Here is a 15,782-nt window from a genome sequence, read left to right on the forward strand (position 1 = left end):
AGTTTATACCTAAACTTTACCGGAGAACTGCATGTTAACAGTGCAGTAGAGTAATGCAAGTTAACTATGCAAATTTTTATCTGAAACTAGTAAAATGAAAAATATTTGAACCTCTCTGACACTATTTCTGATTTACTTAACTTTGGAAATCCTTCATGTGTTCACTTTTGCCTTTTTCTCTCCTTAGCTAAACCGAGTACCAGGTCACAGGGGCTCTTGGGCATCGGCTGTCCCGTGAATGCAGCACATTGTCACTGACATTCGCAGCCTGAGTTTCGCTCCCGGCGTTTCCCTTCGCTCCCCTCGGTTCCGCGCAGCTCCTCCGGAGCCGTTGCCTCCGCGGGCCGGGCCCGGCCGTTCTCCCCCCCTCCACCCTCCGCAAGAGGCGGCCCGAAGGGGCGGCTCGGGCCGGCAGCGCCTGGACGGGGCCGCGCCCCAGTTCCTCATTCAGCCGGGGCTGCGCCGGGCACCGGCGGTGATGATGGAGCGGGACAGCAACAAGACGGTGCTGCTGGAGCTGCAGAGGGCTGCGGGCACCGGGAACAGCCGCTGCGCTGACTGCGGGATGCCAGGTGAGGGGTTCCTCCCGGCAGTGCTCCTGCGCCCTTCCCTCCGTGCTCCTGACGGGAAAGCGGCAGCGAGCGAGCCCTCCGGGCACTGCCCGTTCCCCCCGGGCAGCCACAGCGGAGCCGTCCGCTCCTCTCGCTTCCCGTACCACGGGCAGCCGGAGGGAGCAGGCGGCTTCCCTGAGGGGCGGCCGCGCTCCGAGTGGGTCGGGACATGGCTCCCCTCAGCCCGGCGGGAACAGCGAGGGCCAGGAAGTGGTTTCGGAGCAGCGGCCGCTTCCCCAGGGTTATCTGTGAGCAGTGCATGAGGCTGGAGGAGAGGAGCCCATGGGGCAGTTTCCCAGCTCCATGGGAATGGCTGTGCAGCGGGGTTGGTGTGGAGAAGGGCTCCCGAAGGACCTGCTGGAAAGCCGGCTGCGGGCTGGCACCCTGCGTTTGGTTGAGGTGGGAGTCACCCTCCTCAAAGTGAGAAGTCAATCAGTAGGGTACAGCCGCTGGAGGAAGACAAGGAGCTTCTGCTTAATGTGATAAGGGAGAAGCAGAGGCTGACCTAATGAACGTGGGTGTCCAAGGAAATGGGTTTGCCAGAGCATGAGGATGCCTCTGAGCATCAGGGGAGGCAGCAGAAGGCAAGAGCTCCTGTGAACAGCTCTTGTGAGCAGCAGACACAAGTCCTCGCACTAGGTGGTTGTACTCAGTTGTACTCTCAGTAGCACTTGCTGTCTGTAACATCCTTCCATTGTTAATACAGCAACAGCAGTTTTTCATGTAGAACTAATAATTAGCTGAGATTTTACATGGCTCCTCGGCTGCCTGCACAGTCATATTCATTTTTAAACAAATAATCCTTGACAGAGCCTGAAAATGCAGGGGCTGGGGAAGGCAGGTGCTGTTGCCTGAACACAGTGAAGCAACAGCCACACACAATATTGTGGGATTTGATGTATTATGTTTGAAGCCTGGGCTGTGCATCAGATGGGCTTTTTCAGCCTTGCCGGTGCCTATGTCTCTTCTCATGCATCAGTTCATTCTTCATGTTTGTGCCTAGATCCAGAATGGGCTTCTTACAAACTTGGAATATTCATTTGTTTGAACTGCTCTGGAATCCATCGCAATCTTCCTCAGATCAGCAGGGTCAAATCCCTTCGGCTTGACTTCTGGGAGAATGATCTGATAGAGGTACAGAGGAAAAAGTGGTAATTCATGTGCTTTCCTCCACATTGCATCATAGACTCCTTCACCTTGAAATTCCTGTTGTCCACCATGGACAGAGGAGCAAAGCCACACAGAGTCAAGTTAACTCCATGGGTAACTCTAGGGGGTTTTTAATTACTTACTTGATCAAATTACATTGGCGAATGATTGTGTTTCTGACAACCTGCAGCGTATGTTTTTCTGCAGCACACAGTAACTCCTCACTGTGGTTTAGAAGCCCACAGATACTTCCAGATACTATGTTCTATTCAGAAATCAACATACTCCTCTTAAATATTGACTAAGCCTCTCATCTTTCAATTGAATTGTGTTAATAATATAATCACAGTTGATGTCTAGGAGAATAAGGTACAGGGAGATCATAACTAATTTATCTCCTTACTTTCTTTTATTCTTTTAATCAACAACTGCAATCCCTTGTTCCTTCCCATCTGGTTCAGAGCTGTAAATACTGAAAAAGGCTCCCACCTAAAAAGTGCAATCTATAGTGCCAAAGGGAATATGTACATGTATATAGAGATGCCCTGAGAGTTATGGCAAGACTGAGCAAAAAAGTGCAGTGCTCCCTTTATACAAGTCTCATATTAATGACATGGTATTGATTTTATAGTTGCATACCTAACCATACCTTCTTTTGTGTTTCAGTTTATGAAGAAGCATGGGAACCTCTGTGCCAAAGCTAAATATGAGGCAAAAGTCCCTCCTTACTATTACATCCCCCAGTTCTGTGACTGCTCGTAAGTCAATGGGGTGTTCACTGTTTCAGTCTTTCACAGCTATTGAACTACTGCTTCCCTCTACAGGTCTCTGGTTGACTGGTGAAAATAGAGTAGCGGCAGATCAGCTTTATCCATGTTTTCCTCTTTCAGGGTTTTAAAAGAGCAATGGATTAGAGCTAAATATGAGCGTGAGGAATTTGTTGCCACCCGAGTCTGCCAAGATCCTTGTGCTGCAGGTAAAAGTTAGGATTGTCAGAGAAAAGGTGTTAGTGTTAAAGCCAGCAGCGCAGTGTTCTGTGTGCAACTGTGAAGATCTTTAAGGTTGGCTTGTGTTTGAACTCTTGGATGTGCAGGCCTTGCTTTGACTCTAACTTTGAGAAGAATATCCTGAGAAAAGGCACCCAGACAAGTGCAAGGGTGTGTTCAGATGAGTTCTCTCATTCTCCACTGATTTTTTCATATGAGGTAAAAAAGTTCTCAGCTGGAGAAGACAATTGATCCTCTGTGCCACCTCACATTTAGATAAACAGACCTGCTGTTGTGCTGCCCTTCTCTGATACTTACCTTGGTCTGATATGCAGGCAGCCGGGAAGGATTCCTCTGGAAGCGTGGACGGGAAAACAGGCACTTCCGTAAGAGATGGTTTCTCCTATCAGCAAGGGAAGGAGTGATGAAGTACTACACCAAAGAAGTGAGTTCCTCAGCCAGAGTTGGCTGCACATAGCTGGTCAACATCCATCCTCAAACTCTGCTCTTCACCAGAAAACCCAGCATAAATACCTTTGTCTCTAGTTTTGCAGCCAGGCCAGCCTGTGTTTGCAGGAGCCCAGATGTCTTCCCATTAACATATGTGCTATCTTAAGCAATTGCTCTTTTAGATTCAGCATTTTTCCTCATCCTTTATCTTAACTGTGCAGCCTCCTTTTGCTTAGTGAACAAAGGAAATGGATACTGGCACTTGAACAGCAAGATGAGGACATCTCTTAGCAGCTGTTACCAAAATATTCTCTCATCAACTACTGCAGCATCATCCTCAATGTGTCTCCCTTTGGCAGGGGGTGTAGTTAATTGTTCTCCAGCTATGAGGCTGGAGACAGATAGAGCCACCTCTTGCAATTCAGACACATCCCTTTCAGATAGCAGCCCATCATTTGTCAAGGCAAGGGAATCACTCTTTGAAAGTGATTTTATGTAGCATATAATTTAAGGCTTAATATTTTGGCCATATCCAATATTCAGGTATTTTAGGATAATCTGTCCTCCATTACCTCCCCTGAGAGCACTTTAATGTAGTGATGTTTTTCATTTCACAGTTTGGAGGTCCAAAAGCCATTATCAGCATTGAGAATCTGAATGCAATGTTCCAGACGGATAAAATCCAACATGCTCATGGGCTGCAGATCACATACAACACAGATGGTCAAAGAAGGAACCTTTTTGTCTACCACGAAAGTGGAAAGGTGAGTACCACAAAGGTTTTTGTGGTACAAAAGTACATCCTTGCACAGAGGCTATAAGAAAGGAAAAAAGCATTTTGGAGAGGCAGCACTCTTACTTGCTTTTCTTGCCTTTATGGTTGTGTTTGCTGTTTTCCCTAGGAGATTGTTGACTGGTTCAATGCCATTCGGGCAGCACGTTACCATTATCTCAGAACAACCTTCCCGAATGTCCCTGAGCCTGAGGTGAGAACTGAACAGGGCTTAAAGCAGTCTATGCAAACATAGCATGGGAAAACATTTTCTCACTACTGTCAGATTCAGGTGCTCAAACAGCAGAGTGTGGGTCTTGGAATGACCAGAAGAGGAAGAAAGAAAGGGCATGCTATGTAACATGCAAAGCTATTGTCAACTTTTAAGGCCTAAAAGTCTCTATGTGGTCCTTATAAAGTGTAATCTTTCAAAAATCTTATGTTCCTTCCTATTTCAGACTTCTCTTTACTGAGCAGCCAAAAAAAACCTCAGACCCCAAAAGCCAAAATTGATGGTGATTAGCTTTGACAGAAATAGAACAGCAAAGAAAGCTTGAATGAGACTTGCTGTCCTGGTTTGGGCTGGGATAGACATAGACATTTTTGTTTCTATTCTTCTAGCTCATACCCAGGATCACAAGAAATTATATCAAAGAAGGATACATGGAGAAAACGGGACCAAAAGTAAGTGCATACTTAGCAGTACACAAACAAGATTATTCCAGATGGAGAGTATTTGATAATTCTGTGATGTTCACTAGTAAATGATTTGCTGAGTGACTGTACGCTTCCTGGGTTGGTAAAAGACTTTATCTTCAAGCTTGTCATGTTCTTGGGGATCATGTTTTACTTTGCATGGAAAATAAAACTAGGGAGGAGAATCCTTCTTGAAGAATAAGCAAGATGGATTAGCTGGCAGTGAACATGCAAAGTCCTGTTGTGCAACCCAGAATGGATTGCTGTTATCTGCTAACTGCAGCTCCTGCTTGAATAGAACAGCACATGCTGACTCCCCTACTTCCCCATTTCTCTCAAAGTCTGTAGCACATAAATCACATCTGCCTATAGCAGCAAAGTGTGATTGAGAAATTCTCCACAGTGAAGCCTGTAGTTTCATTTGGGGTTTTGTAGGAAAGTATTTAGGCCACTACCTCTTTTAACAGGAGGGGGAGATACCAGACATGGTGAAGGAGAAGACAGAAGTCGGAGGTCTTGTTTGAACAGTGCCACTTCTTGCCTAGGCACAAACCCCCAACCAAAACTTTAAAACTGGTTGCACGTTAGCAGAACTGGCCCAGGAATCATTCTCTGCAGTGCTTTCAATTGATCCATTTGCTGCAACTTTCTTAATCTCTATAATTTGATCACCGGTAGAAACAAACTTGCCTGTCTTACCCAAACGATTGTCACTAAATGCACATCTCTAGTGTGAACCCAGGGAGAAGGTGGGATGAGGGCTGCACACAGCAGTGACTCGCCCGTTACCCATTATGGGGATGAATTAAACTGAACTCGGTCTCTGAGACATCTAAGCAGTCCAGGAGTCTGCCTTGAATAGGTGGAACTCCCGTTTGGGAGCTTGGTCTTTAAAGAACTTGTACCATCTCCTTGCAGCAGAAGGAGCCCTTTAAGGTGCGCTGGTTCTGCCTGGATTCACAAGAAAGGATCCTGATGTACTTTAAAAAACCACTGGTAAGAGGAGTGTTCTTTGCTATTCCCCATGAAGGTGGGTCGGGAGGAAGGGTCTATTCTCATCCAGCTTTTCCAGTGGCTGCGAAAGACTGAAGCAGGCTCAAGAGCTCATCTCCCTTGTCAGAAGATCTCTTTGAAGCTGAGATGTTTGGATAGCACAGTGTCTGCTGGAGCTAATGGCTGTCTTCTGCTTCCTTCTTTCCAGGATGCATTTGCACAGGGCCAGGTTTTAATTGGAACCATGGATGAGGGATATGAAGTGCGAGCTGGTGTGCCCCAGGGAGTCCGGGTGAAGAAGAAACCAGCGATCACTGTGGTCACGCCAATGAGAGAGTTTGTGTTTATATGTGAGAATGAAAAGGAGCAGAGGGAGTGGATAGATGCCTTAAATGGAGTCATTGCCAAGCCTTTGACTGGTTAAGACTAGACTGAGTTCTGGTGAACTGCACTTCTTGGGCTCTGGTTGGCATTGCTGTGTGGCCTCTTTCTGTTGGCAAGGGTGGTGCTCAAGGCCTGAGTGACTCTAGTACAAGTGGCTGCTTCTTCAAAAGCCACAGGCACAGGAAGGTGGCAACAGAGAAATGGATAAGGGGGAGCGCAGATACTCAGAAATGATCTGTGCCCCTGCAGAACCTCACTTGAAGTGCCTTCTCTCTTCCTACCCTCTGCTGCATTTGAGCAGAGGAGGCCTTCCCAGCCTGACAGGGATGAATCATCCAGTGTTGTCATATGGAAAAAAACACAGTCAATGGAGAAAGTCTGACCCCAGGAGGACTGGCATGCATTTCCTTGAGGACTCCTGCTGTTACGTCAGCTCCTCCTTTTCTTGCCTTGATCTGATGTCAGAAGGACTCCTGTACGTCCTGAAGGACATACCTGACAATCCAAGCAGTGGCATGGATCCTGCCAGTGATGGAGGGCCATTGGTCACATGGGTACATAGTGACTGAGGGGCAAAGGCACTGTCTCCTATAAGGATGATGCAGCGGGATCTGTTGGATAGATTTTAGATACCAATTCATGCTGGAGTCACTGGATGTCCTTCTCAGGGAGAAGCAGATTCAGGCAGCTACATTCTATCTAGCTGTTCCAGACAGGAACATAGCGGTTTTCAACCAAGTGGGTTTGGTGTCTTTTACAGTGTTACATTTTCAGCACTGTAAAAAATAAAAGTCAAGAATTGTGGATGTCCTGTAATGGACTCTCTCTAATGACAAACATTCATTGCTCCTTGCTTCAACAATCCCTATTGCTTGACTTTTTAATGATTTGCAAATCCAACATGTGAATACCAAATATTTCCAGAGCAACACCACATAGTGCCCCAGCAAACCCAGATGAGCACAGGATGAACATATGCTGATCTGCCTCACCACCTAAAAAACAGCTGAAGCTTAATGAGCTTGATTAGTCTGAGAATTGAAAGGCAGAAACTGGTTTTGAAAGTGTTATCTCCAGTGATTTGCTCAGAGATACTTGATGGATGAGGGCGAGCACTGAAGTGGAGGGTACTTCCTGATCAGGTACCATTCACATCCATTCTGTGCAGGAACTAATGAAAATGTGCACTACACTGAGTATTTTCTTGTTTCAATACAAAGTCTGAGATTTGGTTCTACCAAGCAACCAGTCATTCAGATATTTAATTCTTCTTTTCAAATAGCCTTAGTTTGCAAATCAAGAGGAAGCCCTGCAGACTAAGTGCAGACTAACTTTTGCTGACAGTTGCCAACCAGTCTTAGATACCCAGAATAGTTCTCTTCTGGAGAAATGAGGAAGTGCTAATACTTGCAGGAATTAACAAGATTAACTCTTTGGGTTTGGTTTTGTTTCCCTCTTTCATGTCCCTCTCCCCCCTCCCCCCCAGCCCCCCCCTCTCCCCGAGTAGTGCAGAATTGCTTAAGTGGGAGCACCATTCTGCCTGTCTCAGCTTATCACCCCCCAACTCTGAGCAATCTGCAGCAGTGTTGCTTGTGGATATGCTCTCATTAACTTCCCTGTATTCCCACTCTCTCCCTGTGCAACATGATTCATCCTAATTCACATGCTGGTTCAGCAAATCTTTTTAACAAGCTAATCCTGCAGCCCTCAAAATGCACCTCCTCGCTTGTATGAGGAACAATGTCTTCGTTTGCTTTAATGTAGGTTAAGTGTTATTTTGAGATGAACTGACTAACCCAGGATGACCTCAGGAGAGCTCTGGCCATCCAGTAGCCAAACTTCACACGGATGAGGCTCTGCAAGTGGTGCTGTGCCATGTTGCTTGCTCCCCAGACCAGCCCTGTCAGCAACTCTGATGGTTACAAAACCGGCAACTTCCCTGTGAAAATGAAATTGTGCAGATAACAGCAACTTTTCTTGAGAGTCACTGACAGCCATGGCCGGGTCATGGGCTGCTCTGCGGCACATGGCCACAGCCATGGCTACAGTTCAGGTCTGCAGCCAACCCGGATCCTCGGAGCAGGCTGCCGGCAGAGGAAGAGCTGGGCTGGCACGGGGTTTGCTGGCTCGTCCCGGTGGAACCAGAGGTCTCCAGCGCAGCAGGTACCGGGGCAGAAACCGTCCGCCCGACGCTCGTCCGCAGCACGGGAAGAGGCTCCGGGGAAACCGAAAGTCAGCGGCCGCTGCGCTCCGCCCCGGGCTGGGCCATGGCTGCCGCGGTGCCCCTGAGCCGGCTGCTGCGAGCGGTGGAGCTGAGCTGCGCCTGCTGCCTGCAGCGCTTCGCGGACCCGGTGCGGCTCCCGGCCTGCGGACACAGCTTCTGCCGGCCCTGCATCCTCCAGTACTGCAAGGGGAGGCAGCGCGCAGCCTGCCCGCTCTGCCGGGAGGGCTTCGAGCCCAAGGACCTGCGGCCCAACCGGGAGCTGGCCGCTTTGGTGAACCTGGTCCAGCAAGAGGTAAAGGAAGAAGAGTTGGAAGCACAGAATGAACCGAAGCCCTCTGCAGCTGTTGCCTGCAATGACCAGAGCTCGGCGGGATGGCTACATGGGGACAAGGTAGGGACGGAGGCAGCGCCGGGCTCCTCCCCGAGACACCTTGGGACAACCCATGGTGTGAACATGGGGACACGGCCACGACTCAGGGAACTTTATCTTTTTGCTCCCCACCCTGGATACTTTGCATTTCCTGTGCTAATATTAGCACTGTCGTAAGAATATCGTGTATGTTGAGCAGATGGGTTTAGCTGAAGCAGTGTCTGGGTGGCATCTGGTACACTGAGGACTGCAGAGCTGAATTAAAAGAACTAATAGCTGTTCAGTGTTCAGCTGATATACAATAGTAATAGTTTACTGGTTGTTATTGCATCAGCATAGCATTGGAGACGGCTGAAAGGACACATAACATTATTATACAGTGCTACAGCTCCACCCAGCAGAATCCCACAAAATGGGACTGGTTCATTACCTAGATCTCTGTTTGAAATAACTCCCAAACTTGAAAGAGATGAGAAAAACCTGTTGACTCTCATTATTTTCGCATGTATGTATCAAAAATGTAATCTTCAGTCTCTGCGGTCTGAAGTTTAATTATATTTAAACATGTAATTGGTGACTGTTGCATATTGTCTTCATTGTTACAATTTCCCCCCAGAATTAGTTGTGTCTTCAGACCCCTTAACCAGTCCAGTGCTTAACTATGATGTAGGGATTTTTATTATCCTGCTGCTTAACATAGACATGCTTTCTTTGAGATGGGTATATGGATAAATGGTCCAATGTGTCACTTTAAAGGAGGAAGAGATACAGGACAACTCGAAGGAACTGGAAGTGACTATAGAGACCATCCACCTCTTGAGAGAGAAGCTCAGTAAAACAAAGGTACGCATTGCACATTCATTACCTGCAGTTAGCTTTTGTTTCCACTGCCTCCTGGAGAGGCTGACTCCATTATAGTCTTTCAGCCCAGAGTAAGAATCTGCCTTTTTGTTTCCTTCTTTTGCTGTCACACCTCTGTTGTTATGGATGGCACCAGCTGCATTAACTGCTGCTTTGGCTAGCACAAAGGCTGCTGGAATTGTGCATGTTGCCTTTTCCTGCCTACCCCAGGAGTAACCTCAATGTTTCCAGTGCTGGTAGATGCAAAATGCAAATCATAAAGAGGGAACGGTGATTTTGATGAGCTGTCTAGCCAAGACCGCTGGCCATAAAATAGTCAAAATCCTTAGCATGCATCTGATTTCAGGTAGTGCAGGATAGTGTCAAATGTATTTTATTTCTTTGAATAAAGGTGGCTGTTTCTGCTCTGCAAGGGTCAGTCAAAGAGCATGTTAGGTGGGGTGGTAGTTTCTCATATTACACACTTCTAAGGAAACAATGAACTCCATGTTTCCTGCCTTTCAGGAATATACATCGCAGATCAAAAGCCAGATTACAAGAGATTTCAGTTGCATGAAGGAATATATTGAAAGACAGGAGAGACACACACTGGTGTTCATTGAACAAGAGCAAAAAGCAGCTGAAGAGAAAATTGAAGAGGTTATTCATCAGCTCTGCATTGAAGTGGACAGGCTCACAGACATCACAGCCAAAACAGTAAGTGATGAAGTGGCAGAACATGAGTAGGAACTTAGGCTAAATGTCTTGAATAACTGAATATGTACAGAGCACTTCCAGGTCCACACTGCACTGTTTTCACTAGAGACAGTGATCCACAGACATTGCTGTTACCAGAGAGAGTTTGGAGTGAGATATTCAGAAGGGAAAAGTACTAGAAAAGGCATATTCTGGGAATGGAATCCAGAACTGGACTTGTTCCAAGGACATTGGTAAGCTGGAGGGAAGTAAGGACTGCATGGCTTAAATCCAGTCCTGAGTCAAATCTAAGGTTGACATAAGATCCTTTATTATAGAATCTTAGAATAGTTAGGGTTGGAAAGGACCTCAAGATCATCTAGTTCCAACCCCACTGCCATGGGCAGGGACACCTCACACTACACCATGGCACCCAAGGCTCTGTCAAACCTGGCCTTGAACACTGCCAGGGATGGAGCATTCACAACCTCCCTGGGCAACCCATCCCAGTGCCTCAGCACCCTTACAGTAAACAATTTCTTCCTTATATCCAATCTAAACTTTCCCTGTTTAAGTTTGAACCTGTTACCCCTTGTCCTATCACTACAGTCCCTAATGAAGAGTCCATCCTCAGCATCCCTATAAGCCCCCTTCAGATACTGGAAGGCTGCTATGAGGTCTCCACGCAGCCTTCTCTTCTCCAGGCTGAACAGCCCCAACTTTCTCAGCCTGTCTTCATATGGGAGGTGCTCCAGTCCCCTGATCATCCTTGTGGCCTCCTCTGGACTTGTGTTGTCTTCTTATTTTCCAGAATAAGTATATACACATATTAAAGATCTCACAAAGTTAAGTACTCTCTAACAATTTATGGGGAAAATATGTCAAGACCTCTCAAAAGAGGCAATTAAAACACTTTAAAGTTTGCAGAGCCCATTTTGATGTTGAAAATGAAAACACTCATGATGCAAATTAGCTAGCAGGAATTTGGAGTGGGGCTCGCTGCATGTGATGGTGCTAAGAGACAGAATGGACTTCCCAGGCCAAGGCACAAGGTCCTACATTGGAATTCATCTGCTGTAACTACGTATTTGTATGTGGTCCAGAGTCCTGCTATAGATGATAAAGAGAAATGGGAACTTTGAGAGCATGAGTCATCTGGCCTGCTTGAGTCTCCTACCTGCAAATGAGACTAATCCAGCCTTCAGAAGGGCTGTTTCTTTTTGGAGGCTGGAAAGGCAGACTAAGAGAAAAAGCCCAGATGTGAATTTCCACAATTCCTAAATTTAGGCAAATAAGGCTTATCCTTTTGTAGGTATTTTATCCTAGATCTCATACTAATACATGTTAAAACTTTTGGTTTGCATTCTGGAACAAGAAGAAGGTTTAACAAGAGAAAGTTTGTGTACACATATGTATACTTAAGGAAACTGTAAAACATATATGTACATATATATAAGAAAAATTAGTTCCATTCTTAGTTTTCTTGGGGAAAACAAGGTATTTCATTGTTCATTAAGAATAAAATATCCTTTCTTATTTTCTGTAAGATTTCAGGTTAGTTCTCAGATAACTATACTATAAAGGAAGCTCTTGATACAAAGAATACGATTTTTGAGGGATAACTGCTGTTCTTCCACTCTGGCTTTATAGTATAACCTGATATCCTAGATGAAATAACTGCTATTGTTTATGCCTTCCCCTTGATTCTTTTATGTCATTACTAGAGCACCCTACCAGAGAGACACAGGTACAGAGACTTGCCTTCAATAATGAATAAAATTACACTTGATGACAAACTGAATGTTGTCAAAAGTGCTGTAGAAGTTCTTAAGAGAAAGTTGGAAATTTTGCTTTCGGAGAAATACCCTGAGCAGTTCCCACCAGGTGAGTTTTCCTTAGTTTGAAGTATCTTTCTTAGAGGGAGTAGATCTAGCAGGGTCCTTCAGAGAAAGCAGCTCTGCATCTGTATGATTATTATAAAACCCCTTGCAGCTTTGGAGACAGCATCATTACTTTATACTTTCATGGGAGCCCAAAAGGAAAGACCTGACTGACATGCAGATCAGTAGTGGAGAGTGAGACATAATCCATTTAAATATTTGTTTTCTAAACATAGAGTAATGCAACAGCAAAGTCTTTGCTAAAAGCAGACAGAAAATTCCCTTTTGATGTAAAGCAAAGCTTTACATCAGGTGTGGCCTTTACTATGGAGTTCTCCTGCCAGCTATCTGTCTGCTGGAGAAAGACCACTAAGTGTTTTTGAGAGCAACTCAAGACTGACCTAAAATCCCACTGCCAGAAAGGGGTAAGCCACCCCTTCCTACCCTTTCCAATACTCCCTGACTTTTCCAAGCACTGGTCCTCAAAAAAAAAAACCCACAGATTCTTATTCATATTTTTAACACAGCATTTTTCTTATCTCAGTCATTTCAGCCACTGAGTTTACAGATTTGCTCCACAATCATTTTTTAGTAGCAAACCTGAGGAATCAGAGGGCAGAACTGTGGGGCAGGAACTCTTGAGAACAGCTTTCATGATTAAGCCAATGTATTATGTAACTACACCAGAAAAGCTCTGCAAGTGAGTCTTGTAAATATACACTATAATGTCACAGAAAATGAGAAACAGCCTTTGAAGTTTTAGGGCTGAATGGCAGGCTTTTCAGTCAGAGTTAGAGTACACAATGACTTTGCACATGCAAGTAACACAAGAAATGCACGATACTCAGAAATAAATGAACACTTAAAACTTTCATGACAGAAACTGGCTTATGTGCATAGGAAAATCCAACTGCTTTGCCCATCTAGCTTTGCTGACTACTCCATTCTGACCACACTCAGGATAGCAGCATTGATTATGGTTGATTATGGATAAAAATAATCTATAGTTATTTATAGAATCAAAAAAGCAACTCTTTGTTTTGTACTTTGACCATTAGCTAGGCTATTTAATATATATTTTCCTTTAGAAGCATGAATATTTCCTATTTACATTTTGAAGAAGTGCCATAACACTTCAATTTTTCTGTATGTAGTGGAACCACCAGACTTGTGTCAAGAGACAAGTGCCTGCTCCTTATCTCCAGAGTCTGCCGTTAAAAGTCCAGAACCAATGAGTTCAAGCCGGTTTTCCCAGTGTAAGTATGCAAGTCAGCGTGACTGTTCCACAACAATATTCAGGTGACTGTGAGACTGTGGATTTGCTAAAGAAAACTGCACTTATAAACAGGAGATCTGGCTGTTTACCTGAAGCACAGAAAAATAATGAGGTTGCCACAAATGAATCAGTGACTGTAGCATAAGGCAATATGCAAGATAAAAAGGATAAGAAACTTGCTTCCTAGAGGTATATAAACGGTGTTGTAGATTATGCTGGCTGCAGAGTCTGAGTTGGTAACACGGGCAGTTACTGCACCTTACTGCTCTTTACTGTGTTAAGCTGGAATGACTCCAGTTGTCTGAATTCTGCCTCATTACAGAAATGTTTTTGCAGTCAACACACAGTAGTGCAGCTGTAGCTTAAAACACAAAACAAATAGTTTTGCTGATAAAATATACAAGAACATGTCCCAGTGAATAGATGACTGTAAGTTTTATTAAGCATCCCATTTATTATTGGCAAAAGGGTCATCTTTTTATGATATTGTGGGTAGTACCTCCACCCACCCACTGGAGTGGGTGAGTCTATCATGGATGTTTACACAATTGTGCCTGTTAAATGTTTCAGTATGCTCAGGATACAGTTGTTAGTATTTGGATGATGGTTCTTGCTGGTTTGCAGTATTGAACTTTGATTAATGTGTATTGTATAATCATTGGTTTTCATTTCTTTTGAGTAGGGAGCCACATCCACTGTCATTTAGCATGCATGTAAATAGAGGGGATCTGCCTTCCTGTTGTCTGTAAGTGAGAATATTTTCCTTTCTCTCTTCTAGGGGCAGATGATGTGACTTTTGATGTCAGAAGAGTCTATGAACGCTTAGCAGTCACAGCCCAGAACAGAAAAGTCATGGTTTCCAGCCACCCAACTGACTATGGACCATCACCCAATAGATTCTGCATCAGTCAAGTGACGTGTTCACAGAGCTTCTCTACTGGGTGCCACTACTGGGAAGTAATTACCAAGGACAGTGATGGATGGGCTGTTGGAGTTGCTCATAAAATGATTGGTAAAAGGGAAAAATTAGGAAGAACAGAGCATTCCTGGTGTGTGGAATGGCTAGGTCCCAGAAAGCAGCTGTCAGCATGGCACAGGAATCAAGAAACGTTATTACACAAGGATAAACCACTGAAGGTTGGAGTTTTTCTGGAGCTACAGAAGAAGACTGTGTCATTTTACTCCATCACTGACGAAGAAATGCTGTTGCATGCTTTTGAAATCAGTACCTCAGATCCTCTTTATCCTGCTTTCTGGCTATATGGCCTAGAAATAAATGGATCTTTAACTATAAGTCACGCAAATGGGACATAAAAACCTGTTCAGAAAAGTGGCAGTCTTGCCTCTTACTGCAGAGCTTCTCTACAGGCTTCAATGTTTAGCACAGGAATTTACCAAAGAGTGTGTAGCCACCAAGGTTTTGCTGGGAATTAGCAGCTGATCCATTCTCTGCTCTGTTCTTCTTCATGCTGTGCTCAGGTCTAACGATACTTCATCAAAACAGTTCCAGTGTATGCTAAAAGTAGTAACCATCCCTGTGGGAGCCAAGTGGATTTCTTAAGCAGCTTTAAGTACTCCCGGGATATTTCTAGGAAGGAATGCACCAAGGAAGCTCTGGGGCTGAAGATAAGCTCTTCCCATGGACTTTGTTTTCCTACATTGATCCAAATAAATTACAGGAGAACAGACAATGCTATGGCATTCTGTCGAGTGTGCTTTCCTTAGGAAAATCTGATTAAGGACTGCTGAAAGGAAAGACTGTTACTGATCTCACACATGAAAATCTTTGTCTTTAGGGATAGGTACTAAACTCCAGGAAACACTTTGTATTTGAGGACCTGACATTCAACATTGTCTCACTAGCGTTGTTTTAGCCCTGCTCAGACTAAAAGGTTATCAGTCCTGGTGGTGGTGTGACCACAGGAACCATCACACCACCATGGAAGCAGATGTTTTCAAATGTGTTTGTACCAGCTCATAAATCATGTAACTGCACTTTTACAGAGCCAGCAACCAGCACTGTGCCATGGAAAGCACAACCTTTTCTTGCCAGAAAGCCCAAGGAATCAAGAGATTCTATGAGCTTCCTTGCCAGCATACAGCAATGTTTCTGCCCTGGTTTGTCACAACTTCCTACCTGTAGGGAGATGCTGCAAAACCTCCTGGCAGTTGGACTTCTGAGAGGACCACTGCTTCATGCAGGCAAACTGAGAGCAGTTCCCAGGGAGCAAAAGCTTCTTCAGAAGAAATTCAGCATTCCAGAACAAAATAAGGATTTTAATGTGAATAAAGCATGGTGGGATTCAAGTAGCTCATTTAACCAAGTCTTTTTTTAAGTAATTGACAGAACTACTGCTCATCTTCACGGTTACTCTCCTTTGCTGTCCCTGAACACTGAAAACACTTTGGACTCCACACACATTGATGAGGTCCCGGAGGTGTGCGGAATGCATTG

At 44.9% G+C, this 15,782-nt stretch overlaps 2 protein-coding genes across 3 annotated transcripts; both read left to right on the top strand.

Moving 5' to 3' along the window:
* Nucleotides 1-466: 466 nt before the first annotated feature.
* Nucleotides 467-6,845, top strand: ADAP2 (ArfGAP with dual PH domains 2). 2 transcript variants are annotated; one of them, XM_005146151.3, is made up of 10 exons: nt 467-572; nt 1,615-1,745; nt 2,427-2,518; nt 2,651-2,736; nt 3,082-3,191; nt 3,814-3,960; nt 4,099-4,182; nt 4,590-4,652; nt 5,583-5,660; nt 5,866-6,845. In XM_005146151.3, the coding sequence occupies exons 1-10, from the start codon at nt 479-481 to the stop codon at nt 6,079-6,081; spliced, it is 1,101 nt and encodes a 366-aa protein (XP_005146208.2). In that variant the 5' UTR covers nt 467-478; the 3' UTR covers nt 6,082-6,845. The 2 variants fall into 2 exon arrangements, with proteins under 2 accessions (XP_005146208.2, XP_030902227.2); XM_031046367.2 differs by having other exon boundaries at nt 470-572; nt 4,102-4,182.
* Nucleotides 6,846-7,911: 1,066 nt separating this feature from the next.
* Nucleotides 7,912-15,637, top strand: RNF135 (ring finger protein 135). The gene is made up of 6 exons (XM_005146182.3): nt 7,912-8,656; nt 9,392-9,478; nt 10,001-10,192; nt 11,896-12,055; nt 13,206-13,307; nt 14,106-15,637. The coding sequence occupies exons 1-6, from the start codon at nt 8,309-8,311 to the stop codon at nt 14,639-14,641; spliced, it is 1,425 nt and encodes a 474-aa protein (XP_005146239.2). The 5' UTR covers nt 7,912-8,308; the 3' UTR covers nt 14,642-15,637.
* The last annotated feature ends 145 nt before the right edge of the window (nt 15,638-15,782 follow it).

The sequence above is a fragment of the Melopsittacus undulatus genome, chromosome 11, assembly GCF_012275295.1.
Source record: "Melopsittacus undulatus isolate bMelUnd1 chromosome 11, bMelUnd1.mat.Z, whole genome shotgun sequence".
In the NCBI taxonomy this organism is placed as follows: Eukaryota; Metazoa; Chordata; class Aves; order Psittaciformes; family Psittaculidae; genus Melopsittacus; species Melopsittacus undulatus.